Here is an 18,639-nt window from a genome sequence, read left to right as displayed (position 1 = left end):
TTTTTCTACGATCCAGTATGCACCTTCCAATAAGAAATGAATATAATATCATGCATAGCTTAAGACATGTGAATCGATAGTTTCTTGCACATCCATTAAGCTACGTTTAGCCCCATTATGCCCCACTGAAAATTAGTGGTCATTTTTTATATAAAAAAAATTCGTATTTTATCTTCTTTTTTATTTATATTTTTTCCAAATTATATCTTTTATTTCCAATATAATTTTTACTTAATTGTTATCATTATTTTTCTCATACATACCCAAATATTTTACCAACCTTCCAATGCCAACACTCCTAACAGCCGCCAAATTTTTGTAATTTGACAAACCGTAACCACCCGACTACACACTTTCACTTAACAAGTAAAGATGAATTTCTTTTATATTGCTTGTTTTATCTCTTTTAGTAATATATCTTTTTAATTTCTTCATAATGTTTCCATTTTGTATCCAATAATGTTTCGCATTAACATGCCACTGATACATATCAGTCTTATTTCAATTTATTTTTTTCCGCAAATTTTAATAATTCTTTAAAACATATTTTATAGTACATCTTGCAACACACATTCATAATACTTTTCCCTGTTTTAGTTACTAGATTCATATTCAACCGTTTTTATGCGTACATATATGTTTTAGTTTAAAACATTTAATCAGAAGTACTACATCATGAAAATGTTCAGACATCCTTTAGTTTTATGCCATCATTTACTTGATATCTCACGGCTTTCTAGAGAGAGTAAGTATTTCTCGAGGGAATGCAAATTCAACTGCGAAACTCTAAATGACCGATAAAATCGTAAAATTGGACTTAATTTTATTCATAAAAGTAGCATTAAGATCCAGGAAAGTCCGATAAGAATAGCTGAAGCATTTAAACAAGGCTATATTTTCCCGCAACAAAATTATTTAGGACCTAATGAAAGTGGAAAATCGAATGAATAGACTATATTTAACGATAATATTGCTGCAAGCAGTGGATAACTCATATAAATTCAAAAGCTAAATTCATTGTGCATATTGAAATGGTTAGAAGCGGTTTATACATAGTTACATGGAGCTTGCAGATGAATATGGGCGAAAGTAGAATTTGAAATGAATTCTCTCGAACATTAATTGGAAAGGATGGGATTAAATAACGTATCGAAGGAAAATTACATTTTGAATATATGAATTTATAATATATCGCTAGCAGGCGTTTTGAGTGAAATGAATTGAAAGATTGTGGTAATAGCTTTCACTTGAAATAAAATGGGCAATCTTTAAAATAAAGCGAGAAATAGTTAAAGAGATAACATTGAAATTAAAAATGTGATACGATTTAAAGCAAAGTATTTGGGATATTAATTGAGCTTGATTGAAAAATGAATTTTAAAAAAAAAATAGTAGAATATTTAACATTTCTTGATTAAATAAGCTGTTGTTTTTTTACGAATATGAGATAAAAAAAGAGAAAATGTTGTAATCAGTAAAAATTCGTATGTATTTTTATTATAGGTATTATGCATATTATTTACTATTTTTTAAATGGTAAATTTTAAAAAAATAATAGAATATTTATGGTTTTATGGCTAAATAAACTGTTTTACTTTTCCTAATACGAAGTATATAAAAAGAAAATATTGCAATCAACGATAAATTCAAATTGTAGATTTTGATTACTTATTTAAGACCAGGAAACATATTTTTGAATTTATGCCAATTTATGAATAAAAAATTAAAAATGAAATTATATATATGTATGAAATTAAGCATGTGACTTTTTAATTTGATTCTCAAGATTTTTATCACTCTTTTTATAAATTCTGTTTATTGGAAGTCTGTATCATCATTTATGTCCATTTGAGCACAATGACTCAAAAACGAATGCTTGAAATAGATTTGTTATGACTTCCATTGGACTGCAAGGAGCTGTAATGAAACTATTAAATTGAATCCGGCTGATGTTCCATTTTTGGAACAGACATTATTTATAATTCACTATTTCTGACTGTCAGCGTCCTTCTATTCATTAACTTATCATTATCCTAACAGTAATATTATAAGAAAACAAAAATTTTCAATCAAAATCCCAACAAATATCGAAAATCAACAAATCGATACCAAAATCCAAACTCTCAATTATGGGTAATAAAATACCATTATTAACTAAATACAACACCAAATTAATAGTTGCATTCAGTCTATCATAAGAATTAAGTCATATTTAGCAAAAAATAATATCCTTAAAAATATATTTGCTGCAGAAAACAATAACCAAAAAATTGGGAGGCATATTGAGATAAAGGGGAAAAGTTAGAATTGCTAACCACAGACCTGTATATGATACAGGTCTGTACATACAATCTGTATATACAGTACCTGTGTGCTTTGAGGTGTGCCTCGCTTCTTTGCTCATATCGCTGCAAAAGGACCCTTTAGAAATGTAAAAAATATGAGTTTCGTTTTCTTTTTTTTTTATAATCAAATGAATTTCTGAAATTCTCATTTCAGTATTTGTTTAGCCTTTAAATTTGTCTAAATTGATTTCAAGCATGACAAAATTTTAATTATTAAATGATTAAAGCTATTACTTTGTAATATGAAATATTTAGTTTTAAATGATATTTGATTAATTGAAATTACCTCATGGAATTAGATGTTGATTTTGCTTTGTCGGGATTTTGGTTGTGTGAATCAAGACCCAGGCCACATTAGAAGAATATTAGAATATAAGTGCCTTAATTTCTTTTTTAAACGCAATTCGAATGCGAAATAGAGAAATCGATCTATTTTTCTCTATATAATTCTTTTTCATTATATTTTTATTTGAAATTCATGAAATTTTATACATATTTTTTTGAATTTCAACTTCCGGCATAGAAAGATTAATATCAACTCACCTATTATAGTCGAACAGTTGTAAAGCTTGTTGATTTTCAGAATATCCAACTTGCTGAATCCATCCTTTTCCCCTATCTTAACACCAGGCTTCAGGGGCACCAGGGTGGGCTTATCCGGATCCCTGGCGAACTCATAGGCGCTGTAATGCATCACTGAGTCATAGTCGTATCCAACGCTTAAGTTCGATACTATGCTCTCGGGATATTTTTTGAAATTCGTAATGGCCTCTGAAAAAGATCAATAAATTTCAAAATGCTGCCGAGTTCTTTGTATAGCTTTAAAATTGAAATACCAATACTGCAAATTCTATTTGACTATTGGTTTTAATGAAACCTGTTATATATCCTTACAAAAAGTAATAAAATACAATTTGTTCGAGGGACACCAATATCTTTTCATCACAATCTCATTTGAAGTTTATACATATAATCTGATGATGCTCGAGTTTTCATTATTGGGCTAAATTTTTCAAAGTAAGCATTGTTTCGCCATCGTTTGATCTAAAGCATTTTTCTGTAAGCCATTTTTTCATGTTTCAAAAAACAATTAATAATCCGAAGCATATCAATGTTCGATGATATTAGTGATGCAGAAATAGAGTATGAGGACAAACAAAATGCCAGTAGTCACAATCTAAAAGGACATTGCATGAAATGTTACAATTACATTTGCACGTAGATGCTTCTATTATTCCATTTCAATGAAAACAAATGAAATGAAACTATTATTCCCTTTCAGTGCAAAACAAACAAATGAAATGAAACTATTATTCCCTTTCAGTGCAAAACAAACAAATAAATTTCTAAATTAAAAACCAACAGAAGGCATCTTCTTTTAGGGAATTTGTAGATTTATTATTAGAAATCATTTTGTATCAAGGTTTTCTTGGAATGTATGTTTTGATGTCGTTTTTAACCATCATTGTTATTTGGTTAGGGACAAAGATTCTTTCGAAAAAAAATTAATAAATCCTTCTTGAGGAAATATAGGCAAATTTCTTGCACAAGAAGAATGAATAATCTAGCAGTTTTCGTTATTGGGATTATTGTAATCTGCACTAATTACCACTGAATATTGTAATCTGAAAAAAACTAAATACTTTTAGTGAAACGAAAAGTCAAAATAAACAATCATGATGAAATTAGTTTTCTAAAAGAATATAATTACCTCTTTATACTAAATAAATCCTTTTATAGACTAATTAGGCTATTGTATTGCCAAAAGCTTAAAAATGATAGGCAAAGACAAATTTTGAAAAAATTGAACATACTGTCCCTATTTATAATAATAAAACAATGATAAAATTACTTACTTTTTGTAAAAAATACGAAGGATCTAAACCATATAATGTTGTGTTTTTTACCGTGAAGATTGTATTGGTATTAGCAATAAAAAAAAAATTGACATGATATTAACAAAGAAGGTAATTTTAAGTAATTGTATCAACTAGGAACTATTACATAAGGACAAAGGATGTATTAAGTTAGAGTTTCTTTCCAGGTTTTTAACAACTATTACCAATTTCAATCATGAAAGTGATTAACTGATTAAAAATCTTTAACAAGTTTTAAAAGATTTTATCTTAAAAGTTTTGTTTATTTATACCTTAATTATTTAATTAAAGTTTCTTCTGAAATATTTTAATGTAATTGATGAAAAGGAAAAAAATATTAATCTGAAATTTCTAATTCTTGGGATAGACATTAAGTGTTGATAGGAACTATTTTTCTATACTCATTCAAAATTATAAGCAGTTAAAGAAATAATGATATGATACTTCTATTACGCTCAATATTTAGATTTATATTATTTTAATTATTCATAAAAAAAAGCTGGAATTTGTACTTGTACTGTTTTCTGATTAATTCAAAATCAATTCCTTCTGAAATGCCTAAATGTGAAAATTCATTAGCCTACCCACGATAACGATTTATTGTATTTTTAATATTTAATAGAGATATTAAATCAATTTATTGGAATATTGATAAGTATTTTTTCATTAATTTATTTAATATTTTATTTAGTACCTCAAAACTAAGCTCTATATTATTAACAAAATATAAAATAAATCAAAAAGAAGCATTAGCGATAATTTAAAAAATGATGTGGTTGTTTTTATATACTAAAAATATCCTTAACAGTATAATTTTATAAAACTAGATCTATATGAAGAAAATTTAAGTAATTTTAATTAAAGAAAGTATTGGGTATTTATTTTCTGTCTAATATAGGGGAATGAACATTTGCTTTAGAGTTGAGGTTTGACTATCGAGAATAGATAAATTGCATAGGTTTCAAAAAATTAATTTACACTTCTAATCTAAACAATAAAACATAGTTAATACGTTCATGGTGAAAATTCATAAGTAAACAAATAGTCAATTATAGAAATATAACAAAATTTCAGAATTAAAAAAATTTACCAATACAAATTCGATCGGTTAAATATCCATTCTTGAATCAATACTATACCGCTGGGAGACAATCTTCAATAATAAAAAAAACTTAATATCATTTACTCTAAAAAAAGTTTAAAATAAGTAAAATTGTATTTACCTGGGATTATATTGTCCCATAAAACCATAACATAAGAATCTCTGTCCGGTCTACAGTGTTCATGATAAAATCCTAAAACATGCATAAGTTCATGAACTATGGTTCCTGGAAGATAGCAACCTTCACTTAGAGTCACTTTGGTCGCTCCAGCTTGTCTTCCAATTTCTGATTGGCACCTAAAGAATGCAAACAAAATCAAATTAGTTAGCAAAAAAAATTCAAATCATTTTATTCCAAAAGAACTTTTAAAGGCAATCAAGTTGCTTAGTCAAACTGTGAGCAGTCCTTAAAAATATTAAAATATAACACCTGGATGTAACATTTCTGATTAAATTATATTTATTAAAGTCGTCGAATACAAATATGTCTTTAAGCATTTTTCATCTAATCACCTTTATTTCGAGTCACATTTTCATCAATACCTTTGCAGTATCTATATAAACCAAAGGAAGTATTATTATCTCGATTTTTTTCCTATAACCTGTACTAACAATAAAGGTGTGTGTGTGTGTGTGTGTGCGCGCGCGCGTGCGTGCGTGCGCGTGAATATTAGTGCTCTACAGACCATATCACTTGACCTACAGCTACAAAATTTGGTAAATACGCCTTGGAGGGTAGGAATGTATACCTCAGAACTGGAATCTTAATTAATTAAAAGCTAAGCTGAATGTTAATGTTCTTCTATAATAACTTCCAAAAAAATTATTGTACAAAAATAAATTTTACACCATTTAAAAATTCAAAGAAATTGTCATTTTAATGGTACCAATTTAATAGTAGTACAATTTTTTTTCTAAGTTCAGAAGTTTTTTAAAAATATTTTTTTTCTTAATTTCCAATAATGGATTATATTATTACCCTGAAATTAAGTTCGTTTCTTTGTTTCATCGAACATTTATTCAATCACGTGATTTTCCATCATTACTGACAGTTAAAGAAGATGGATTCTGTTTAATACCTGCGTAGTTTTTACATGGTGAATAAAAAAAATAGTTTACAGTATCTCGAAAGAAATATGAATCGCACATTAATATTTTTGATAGTGTTGTGATGTCATGGTATTGTCTTAATGAGAAATATTCGTGTACATAATGGATAAAATTTAAGTAACATAATCAAAATAATATGGCTTTTTAATGGAATCATGTATATGATGGTTGGTTGGATTTTTATGGCACAAGAGCCAGAGTTGGCTATGCTGTGCCGAAACACATGGTATGAATATATTATCACAAGATTAAATGATAAATAAAAACATGTTTCCTCCAGGCTAAAAGATTCATAAGAAAACATTTTGTTAAAAGAAGTATTTATGAAAAAGTACAAAACTTTAAATAAGATAAAAGTTTATGGCTAAAACAAAAAGTTTTAAAAAGAACAATGATATTTATATCAAAGGGATAAAGTCAATAGCTCTTAAAAATTCGAGAATATTTTTGTGAGATTGTTCTCCAACCAGTTCACGCAAATCTAATGATGATGAATTAAATAAATGCATACGATAAAAATTAAATTTGGGACATTCAATTAAAATTGTAAAACTGTAAGGTTAACTTTACAATCCGAGCACATTGGTACCCTCTCGCCAAACAAAAGATGTTTTTGAGTTAGGCGGATGTCACCAATTCGTAGTCTAGTTAATTTTACATCAGTCCATCGAACCGACGCAACAGGCCACATTCCCAATTGTCTACTTAATAAAATGCAGTTTGTTTTTGAATTTCTTGATTTCAAGATTCTTGCCAAATTGAAATTATATAGCCACTATACAAGTTAATTAGATCAATATATGGGCAAGGACGCTTTAAAGTATGCGTAGCTGAATTGGCAGCAATGTCAGCCGCTTCATTGTTATGCATGTTTAAACGATTAATCTGAAATCGAATACACCCAATAATCCAATGAAATAACTAGTAGTATAATATGAAGCGAATTGAGTCTGTATCATACACTGCATTTTGACTTCTTTCCCTTGGATAATTGGGTCCAAAATATGATGTGAATTCAGCAAATTTTAAAGAATAATTCTCATAACAAATTTCATTTTTATAACTGTTATGTTCATGAGTTATCATGTTAACATATGCAAAATTATGTAGACTGATAGACAGTTAACCTTCTGATTTATTTCATCAAAAATTTAACACAGTTCTATATATACACCGGCGAGAATGGTCTTCTTCTCACAACTTTGTAGTATACTCTTCAATAAAAGTCTTGTTAAAGTATTAGTAAAACTTAGTAAAGTATTTGTGTTCAGCTAAATATATATATATAGTTAGATAGAAAGATGAAATGCTAATAGTTTGATTGGTTGATTTTAGAAAAGCGATTCTATATCAAATGATAATTTATATTTAAAAACATTTACCTTTCCTCAGGTTCAATAAAAGCAAATGAAGTTTCAGTTTCATCTTTCCTCTCAACGAAGCTAACACAAGTGTGTTTCTTAAATTCTTCCATTCCTTCCAAAATCAATCCTTTCTGAATTTCATCTTTAGGAATAAAAAAGTATTTAGTCAGTGTGACAGTAATGTGAGATCTTATCTTATTTTGGATTTAAATGAATTAGACAAAATTAAATAAATTTAATGATTTCGACTAAATTAAATAAATTTAATGATTTCGACTAAATTAAATTAATAAATTTAATGACTTAGACTGAATATGAATTTTGTTTACCTGTTACACCTGTTTTCCAAAATTACCTGTTTTTCTCAAGCAAAAATATTATATTATATGATGAAAAAGAGAAAAGAATAAATGCCATGTAAAAACAAAAGGAAATAATGTATTTTAGTAACAATATTAGTTGTGTTTCATAGAGATAAAGTTGTGAGTTGTTAACAATTTTATAAATGGAAGAGTATTCAGTAAACATTAATTACTTCTCATTAAAATGAATTGTATGGAATATTTTTTGAAACAGAGATATTAAAGTTTCTCAAAAAAAGTGAAATAATAGCAAATAATATGTCACATTAATTTGCAAATATGTTGAAAATATCACAAACAGTATACGATTCGAAATTAATTATATAGATCATTTGGGCAGATTTAAGTGACAGTTTATTGAAAAATATTTCTATTCTAAATTAATTTTACCTTGAATTATATGAAAACTGAAAGTATTTTAGCTTAATAATCGGTTTCGAATCCACAAAAGCGAAATTAACTTGTTCATATTATAGCCGGAATCATTGAATTTCCAAATTTCTAAAAACAAATGGTTTAGTAAGGAAAGAGGTCCTTTAAATATGTGAAAATTATGTAGTTTCCGAATTTCAAATAGTAGATCAATTTACGAAAAAAATTCAAACAATTTTAATGTCTCGCAGCAAAGATTCGATTAAAAAATATATCTTCCATTTTGATAGACCGTTGTTTATACATAGTACCAAATATTCACAATTTCATTAATCGGTTAAAAGAAGAATCGCCAGACATTATAGAGGAAGAAAAACATTTGATCATAAGTTTTAATTTCAATTTTATAAAAAAGTTCAAATAAAGATATTCGACGGTGGCAATTTAAACAGCGATAGTTTCAGTTAAAAATTAACCTATGAAATTAACCTTTTAATATCTGTTTTTAGTTTCATTAAAATGCTTTATAGATAAAAAACTAAATTCCCTATTGGTTGACCATTTCATTTGTTCTAAGAAATAATAAGAAACTGTCCGATATCACCAGCCAAATATTTCAGAGAAAATTTATATCCCGTTTAAATCAAAGAAAGGTTGTAATTTTTATTCATAAGATTTTATTCATTAATACTCCCATTTTTATTCAAGGTTTTTAATGCAAAATTCTAAAAAATTGTTTGGTTCAATGAAATTTTTTTTTCTGCAAAAAATTATTTTTTTTTTCTGATGAAAATATTCTTCTTCAAAAATTATCTGAAAGCTGAATAATCAATACTTCTAAAGGTAAAATAAGTGTAAATATTTATTATAAAAGAAAAACGTAAAGTTTTGCAAAAACTATTTTTAAAAATTCCGCAAATTTTAGTAGCTTTACTAGTTAAATGAAATTTTGTGAGATTAGATTGTTGAAAGGAATAAAAAAAACATAGAATTTGAATTAATAAAAAAAATTAAAGAAAGTTATGAAAGATTAGAATCAAACCCTATGTTAATTTTACAGTTATATTTATTAACAACGAAATTAAATAGTAGAATATTTAAAAACCATAGCAGGGAATGAAAATGTAAAAGGTAACAGTTTTATCTAAAAGTTTACTTTATAATATGTCAAAATCATTAAAAAATATGGGCATATTCTTTGTAGAATGCCCGCCTACAGAGAATAGATAGATCAATAATATTTAATAATATAAATTGTTTAATTTATGTAGTTATTATGGAGCAACCAATTTCAAGCTGTCCATTTCCTCTAGAGTAAATTTCCTTCCTGCTGTCGGAAATCACGCTAACAGTTATACAGTAAAAAAGACAAAGAGATGAAGCGATAAAGGTTACTTATTTAAAATTTTTAAAAAATCTTATACGTACTGTATTTTTCTGAAATTTCGTAGGGAACTATACCATTTGGCCAATATCTGTCAGGATTACTCAAAACAGACCTTCCCTGGAAATTAAAAAGAATGCAACCATTAGTGGGACAATAATATTAAACTGAAATATAGATTGAAGATTTGTTGGAAATAAAAGTCTTTGAATTAATATAAATATTTCACTTTGTTTTTCAATCTAGAGCATTAGAAACGTTTTTAACAATTAATTCTATATTCTTAGTTACATATAGGTTATAAAAGTGATAAAATGATGAATATAGTCGGCATCAATGAAAACAACCAAAAACGGGAAAGAATTTTTCATCATCTTGCGTGAGTTATTTGATTATTGTTCCATTTTGGAATAACATTAAGATTATTTGAGCATGCATGTCAAAATTTTCAGCCGTAGTCAAATAAAAACGGCCGGCCTCATCTTTATTGCTAGCCAACTTTTCTGAGTCCTAACATACCAAGAGAGAATGTTTCATTTCTACGAAAAAAATATTCACCAAGCTCTCACACAAGACGGATCTTCGTTAGCATTGAGTCTCCAACATTTGATCCTTAATTTTAAAGTTGAGACTTTGCTACCAACTGTTTCATTTCTACTGATATTTATATTTGTAAGCATTTAAAATATTTGAGAAAGAAAAGTTATTAATTAATTTATTTATTTTTGTCAAAATTAAAGAAAATAAATTCATAGATTCATGAACCAACAGCATTTGATATGAAGATTTTAACAAAGAAAAAGTAATTACATCACCGAGTCACATATATTGCGAGATCATTTTCATTTCACATATGAGAAATATAGCGTCTCTTCCATATGGGAATTTAATACCAATATTGATACTTCAAAATAAAACTATTAATAAAGGGAAAAGTTCTAGTACTCGTCAGAGAATTTTATTAGCGGTTATCAAAAATAGCAACAAAAAAAAAGTTTCATTAAATTGAACATTCAACACTTTTGAGTTCATGAGTTCGAATCTATCACTTTATGCTTATATATATGTACACTGATAGCAAATTGAAAAATTGCAATTTCATTTTTTTATTTCATACTTCCCATGAATATATTTTTATGTCTAAAAACATTCTTAAAATTTTCTATTTCTCCACCACGTTACTTTACCTCTTATTCTCTGCTTCAGAGTTAAATCTTATGAAATTTTTCAGCCATTTATACCCCTTGTTAAGATTACAGAATTCACGATTCGCAGCCGTTTATCTGCTTGTCTAATTGCAGAATGTTATGCATTTGATTATGTAAAATTAATTACAGATCATAATCCATCAGATAGGCTTTACTTAAGCCCAATTTTTATATGGAGACAGTAAAAGAATAACAACTAAATTAGGGAATATACGAAAAATGTTCAAGAAAAGTACTCTTATTATTTTTGACGACTGCACAATTTTCACTCCGTATAACTGTGATACGGAAAAATAAAAAAAAAATACTTTTTAAATTAAAAACTGCATCATCTGTTCGTAATGCTTAGAACATATTTTCTGCCTGTCCATTTTAATACCGTCCCTGAAGCTGATAAAAGATAGCATTCGGCATGGATTTTAATTTTGAGCAATAGTTCTAATCTGCCAAAGCCCTGCCCTGCAAACCAAACTGTAATATTACATCTGTATTGTTTAACTCCCGAAATGTTAGTGAAAGAATCACATCTATCGAGATTAACATCCATCCCACCAGCGCCTTGACATGCTCATAAAGCAGAACATATATTTTCTGTTTGAAAGAAACACTCGCTGTAACGTGTGTAATTGGTTTACGAACAGACAAACCAAATCCCCTAGCATGGCATTCAGGTGCTCATAATCGTTTACATCATTTGTGCAGTTTGGGCAACAGTAATGAGGCGGTTTCAACTTTTTCTAAAATATGTGTAACGGTCCTCATTTGTGTCAGTCACTAATCAGAAGTCACTGATCTCTGACTGATCAGAAATACAACAACTTGTAATAATTCTAATTACATAAAATGTTTTGAAAACGAGACTTCTTGTGTTAACTCCGCGCTCATTAATCACATCTGAATTGAATGCTATCCTTATTTAACCATAGCATTTTCACAACTAAATAAAATTGGTACAAATTTGTAATATGGCTTTTCTATGGAGTTACTTTCATGGCAAATAAATATAGGTTCGCCTTCGAGTACAGCGATTAGTATTTCAATAAAGAAAAAAGAGAATTGATACAAATTTCATTTCATTTAACTAGATTAAAAGGAGGGGAGATATTGCATCGGAATTGAATTAATATCACTGTAAAAATAATTTTTTAGAATTCAAGATGGTGTAAAAGGAATCTTTGCCCAATAATGTGTTCTGAAGTTATGTTGAAAATAAACTGAAAACCATTTAATGCCTGTTTCACTTCCAATAAAGCATTGTAGAAATTTTTAATACTACAATTAATCTTTTTATGTATTTACAGGCATATGAGCTAAAATTTATTCGAGTACTTTAAGAGATCTAATTATATATAAGGTTCAAATAAGCAAACTTAGAGGCATTTAATTTCATACATTTTAATTTAGTGTTGAGATGTGAGTTATACTTTAGAATTTATAATAGTTATATATATTCATAAAATTAATATTTTATTATGTTTCTTACAAAAAAAAAACTGTAGGAAAAGCGATCTAACCGATTGAATATCATGAGAAATTTTCTCACTAAAATATTTTTTTACAAACAGCAAGTATTTATTTAAGAATATCAAAACTCTCGACCTTATATTTAGAGGCGAGTGGTGTGGCGTATTTTTAGTTATTTTCAATTAATGTCTCAACACGATTGAAAGCGTAATAAACCACACTCTTATTTTTCCTCTAGACATTCCAAAGCTAGACTTATTTGAAAGAAAAGTTACGGTAAAAGACATTAAAGAGACATTACTGGATTTTTCCATGACGACAGTTACTATATTTTTCTGTTTTATTGTCGTAACCTTAATATATTTTTTTATCAAAGCAACAAACTCCTTTTTTTTAAGAATGTTTCCAGAAAAATCTTCTGTTATAAGTTTCTGTTTTCAACGCTTTCAACAAATGCTTTCCCCTTTTATTTTGCCAGAATGCCTGGTATTTATTTATTTAATATCTTTCTTTTACAGTGTTTAATTCTTAGACATTTTTTCTTTTGATAACAATAAGCAATTGTATATAAGAAACAATTACAACCCGTTGTTATTTTGCAGGTAATAGGTTGTTTGTATTTTACAGCATTATAGAAAGACAAAAAGATCTTTACCGTGATTGAAAATACTTTCAACAATCACTTATCAAATCTCTCTCTTTTTTTTTCTTATAATAATCATAAAATAAAACAAAATTTTGATTCTTATTTTAATTGACTTTCTAGTAATATGATTGAAGAAACTCGTTCCAAACCCCAATTCCACAAAAGTACAGCAGCGCAAGGAGATCTAATACATATGAAAATTTTTATAAGTTAAACGGTCTCCCATTCGTATGGTATGAATTAATATCGTTTCTATGTTATTCGCGTTATTTTAGGATAGTTAGAAATTACAAATTTCACCCCAATTTAATCCTCAAATAGTTTAAAAGTAGAAAGTTTTATTTAATTAATCTCCATATGAATATTGTTTACAGTAGAAATATTGATATCAATCTTTAATATAGCGTTCCTGCGCAATATGTCTTCTAGTAAGGAAGTTAGTTTTACAGAAATAATTACGACTGCTGAATGGATGTCGAGTCCATGATATCGACTTTGATGACAAACTTGACAGATTAACTTAAAAACTGAAATAAAAACAAACAACTTTTGGCAACTAAAATGAAATGTACCAATTAAATGAGAATCTTAGAGATAGTTCTATTAGGACTCGAGTTCTAACGTTTATTCTAGAAAATTCGATGACCTCATCATGGACGAGAGATGGAGTCAGTAGAAAGTAGTATTTGAAATAAAATCAAGCGAATAGTGTTCAATGGATTTTCTCTGGGGTGTGTTGATATCCAGCGAATTCTCTCTGAGCGCGCGCTTCGAGTTATTTCTTTTGTTTAATAATTATTTTACGCCCACCTATTTCCATACTTCTGTCTGTTTTTAATTATTTATTTATGAAACGTTACAAGGTTACACTAAACTTACAAGTTTTATCCTAAACTGATTTTCAGTTAGATAACATTAAAACATTATAAACAGATTTTCTTTAAAAAGAAAAGAATATTTATGATTCCATGAATATTATCCATCCATCCATGAATCCATCTTCTGCCAGCATTCTACTTTCTGTTTCAAAGCAAATAAATGATTCTCATTTACACAACAAATGACAACAAATTCAAAAGAGATTAAATAAACGAACAAGGATTTTCTTTCTTGATGCAGAAATTAACACTGACTTAAATATAGAATGTATATAATATTACAATCTCGATATAGTATACAAAAAAAACCTAATAATATAGATACAGAAATCTGTTTTCATAAATCTCCTTTATAAATCCTCCCTTCAAATAATAAATTATATTCTTTTATAAACTTTAATATATGTTTATTTATCATTTTATAAATAAATCATTTTATTATAAACTAATCTGCTGTGCTAAGAATACAAACCAAAAGAGTCCTCTAACACTACAAGATATGCAGTAACGAATGGCATTTACTTGTTTGAGTAATCATTTAGGCAACACTTGGCTTCAAATTCCCATCGTCCCACCAAGCTGAAGACAAGCCGGAGTCCACTTTCCCGTCTAAATGCCTCATATTATTCATGCCTTCATTTTTTTAAAAAAAACTAAAAATTTTCAGTTTTTAAATGTTAATTTGGTATTAGTTTGATTTTATTAAATCACTAATTTTTATACTTATCATTTTATACTCAACAAATTAACAAATTTTTAAGAACACTATGCAAGCAATACCCAGATCTAGCCAGTTTTTTTTTTAAATGTTTAGTAAATATATTATAAAATAAAATGAATTCGAAAGAAAATAGAAATTGGAGAAATAATAAATAGTATAAAGATACTCTCTGATTCTAAAAAAATTATCTAATAACATTATGGATTCGAATCAACAGGAAAACATTGTAAAAAAAAGCAAAAAATAACGAGACACTCTTCTTTAATTCGAATAATTTTACGTTCTGTAAAACTTGTAATTTTTTAACATTTTTCATTGTAAGTTAAATATTACCTTTAAAAAGTGTATATCTTCTTAAAACACAGACATTCAAAATTAAATTTCAAATGAAACTGAATGAAAATATTATCTCGAACTTTATTCATAAATGGTTTCAGAGATTTTATTGAAAAAAAACTTGAAAAAGAATGTTTTACATTTAAATTTGATCTTACTGGTACCAGAAAAAAATCAGCATTGCTTGTTTTCTTTTAAATTTTACGTCAAAATGGACTTTAATAATTTATAATGCTTATTTTCTTTACCCAAATATTTTTTTTAACTAAGCAATGTATTGAGCGAAATTTTATGAAATTTAGCACACTTATTTATTATAACATAACGCTTCAATTTCAAAAAAAAATTATTTCAAAAATTGCTGTCAATGTAAATCTTAATTAAATTCAAAATTAAGGGCTTTCTATATAAAATTAACTATGGTGTGATCCATTTGTGATAACAAAAGAAAATATTGTGAGAATTCTTATCAACCATAATCACACTGCATTTCTTCTATGAATTCTTTTATGTGACATAAAAAAGACTTCCGCACAATTATTTATTTTTGCACAATTAATTAGTTTAATTTGCCTATATTATTAATGAACCCTGTATGAACCAACTTCTGATTTACACCATTTGGTTCAAAGGAGCAATATTTTTATTTTTCCATCTACTACTCACTCTAAATATTGTTTTTCTTATCATTTCTTTCTAAATAATTTTTGCCGAAATAATCTATAATCGGATCCAACATTTTATCTTTTATCCAACAGCGCCCTTAGAAGATATAATTAAGAAGTTTCCGTTTATCATTTGGCAATCACGTCTTCATTGATTACAAACTATTATTATAGCACCAAATTTTTTTATCTGTTAGAAACTAACGGTACTTTTTTTTATGTAAATCGAAATCATTCTTGCATTATGCCCAGTTATATTAAAATGCTTGTTTGGTAGCTTAAAACACCTCGCATTGCTTTATATTACTCTTACATCTTTGATTAGTTGTATCTTTTATTGGGTAAGAATATAAAGTCATATTTTTTAGTAATAAAAATGACAGTGACAGAATTGAGTTTAGAAATAATTATTTGTATATACGAATAGAAGATATAAGTATATTAGAATAATAGAAGATATTTTAATATAATAATATTTGTTGTATATAAGAATATTTGAATTGAGTTTAGAAATAATTATTTGTATATACGAATAGAAGATATAAGTATATAAGAATAATAGAACATATTTGTATATAATAATATTTGTATGTAAGTATATAAGAATAAAATTTGTATATAAGAAATGAGTATTTGTATAGCGAAAGAAGCTATTAACTGAAAATAACAAAATTCCTCTTTAAACAAATGATTTGTCTGCCTTCATCTTTACGAATTGAGATTAAGTTTAATATTGTTTTATTTAGAACATTTTGAAACCTGCAAGAGTACCTCAGGGTAGCACTACATGAATTTAATTCACAGAAACTACTTTTTTTAAGGAAGTTTAGATAGATACTTTAAAAAAACCCTCTAGCTTAAAACGCAAATTAAAAAAATTCTTGAAATGGTAAGGAAAAAAAGCTATAAGTTTGATCAATGCACGACCGAATTCTAAAGATCCTTTCGCTTAATGGAATCTAATCTAATAGCCAAGTAAAGGAATTATTCTAACTCATTTCCATTCATTAGTTGGTCTTGCTTTGACGTCGAAACTCTTAATAGCTGGAGAGAGAGGTGACGCGAAGGGAATGGAGCCATTTTTTTTTTCAATTAGAAGATTCGAAATGAATGCAAGTCAAAGGGTCTCTTCTTTGAACTTCTGTACTGTTAGACTGCTATACGAAGTTTGCTAAAGATGTTTGTGAAGAATTTCTATCAAATTTTTGATTTGGTTTGCTATTTTTTTTAAAAAAGGCTAAAATAAATTCACACATTTTAATGAAGCTCGTAAAGTTTGGAATTAATTGTCATTCAAATGGAACTGTTCTTTACAGTGTGTGGAAAATTTGTATTGACTTTCGCGGTAATTGCATAAACATATTTGCACTCTTTAAGCTAATGTAAATGTTAAACGTGTTTTTCAATATATACATTTTGTAAACATTTTTTTCAATATATGTTTTGTAAACGTATTTTTCAATATATGTTTTATAAATGTGTTTTCAATATATGTTTTATAAATGTGTTTTTCAATATATATTTTGTAAACGTATTTTTCAATATATGTAAAAAATATTATTTTCAATAGTTATATTTTATATTAAATTCACATTTTTATAACTTAAGTGAATTGCATTCGTAGTACTCCCTCCAAGAGGTTTCAGACCACGATCTAGGCTGCAGAGCCTGTGGGTTCCAAGTTCGAGATCCAATTCCACAAAAGATACATTGTGTATGTGTCGTGGAGCAATTGTCTCCCGTGTAATGCGGAAGTTTCGAAAGGGGGTGCCAGCTCAAGTGTCATCCTAGTCAGCTGACCGGGATTCGAATTTAAAACTTCCATCTCAAAATACCCTCCAGTTTCCAAACGGGACGTTAATGTAGTTAAACTAAGCTTAGAATCTTTCAACTTTTTCCATATTGGCCATTAGCCTGTAGATTTTTTTTTCTTCTACATACAGGCTAATATATTAGCTGTGCCTCTACATCATTAGACCTACACTTTTTTCGCTTGGCTAATTCTAAGAACTTCTTATAAATTTGTAAATAATTTTTATCCTCTATCTTATTGGATCAACTCGAGTATGGTCACAAGATTCATTTCTGAAAAGTGGCGATAAGATTAGATTCCCTTGAATATAATCATATGTAGAATCCATTGTGAATCTTATTATTTATTATTATTATTTGTGCAATTTACCGAACTGATATTGACCGTGGTACGAATATTGAAGATTATGAAGCTTCTGCATGAAAGAAGGGGTGTTAAGAATCTCTTTAAATTCCTCTAAGACATTCATTGTGAACTTTTTCAATACACGTTGTATGTTAATCAAATTTTTCTTGTTTTTTCCCCACTTATATCAGAGATTCCTCCTTAAGTCAAAAGGGTACTATTTAACTTTATCAGGTGGGTTTATTTTTAATGATTTATTAATGATAATAATAGCAATTCCTTCCTAATCATTGTTTTCACAATTATTGTTCGTAACATTCCTTGCTCCTTTGAAACAATTTTTTAATCATATAGTTATGGTTCTTACATTAGAAATGTCTCATGTGTTTTTTGAAAATATAGTTTTCTTCACTTCTTAAAGTAGAAATTAAATTCAGTTTCTCAGGGGGTGGTTATTATTTGATAAACATTCATGAAATTTATATAAAATAATCTTCCACTTATATAGAGTATCATTCGCAGAATCAATCTGGTTTAAATTATACTTGAAATTTAAAAAAACAACATTGAATTAATATTTTATTTACATTATTTATTTGATTATGTTTTGTTTATAAATTAGACGATAAGCAGGTGCGTCAGTGCAT

At 27.5% G+C, this 18,639-nt stretch overlaps 1 protein-coding gene across 1 annotated transcript in view; it reads right to left on the bottom strand.

Annotated features, from left to right (window-relative positions):
- Positions 1-18,639, bottom strand: part of LOC129981378 (uncharacterized) — a 65,929-nt gene that overhangs the window by 11,176 nt on the left and 36,114 nt on the right. Inside the window, exons 8-11 of the mRNA XM_056092205.1 lie at positions 9,961-10,036; positions 7,817-7,940; positions 5,446-5,621; positions 2,889-3,116 (exon numbers count right to left, since the gene is read on the bottom strand). Coding sequence (XP_055948180.1) covers positions 2,889-3,116; positions 5,446-5,621; positions 7,817-7,940; positions 9,961-10,036 — 604 coding nt within the window. The remainder of the gene's footprint in view (positions 1-2,888; positions 3,117-5,445; positions 5,622-7,816; positions 7,941-9,960; positions 10,037-18,639) is intronic.

Source organism: Argiope bruennichi, chromosome 8 (assembly GCF_947563725.1).
Source record: "Argiope bruennichi chromosome 8, qqArgBrue1.1, whole genome shotgun sequence".
Classification (NCBI taxonomy): Eukaryota; Metazoa; Arthropoda; class Arachnida; order Araneae; family Araneidae; genus Argiope; species Argiope bruennichi.
This window is presented reverse-complemented; position numbering and strand designations above follow the sequence as displayed.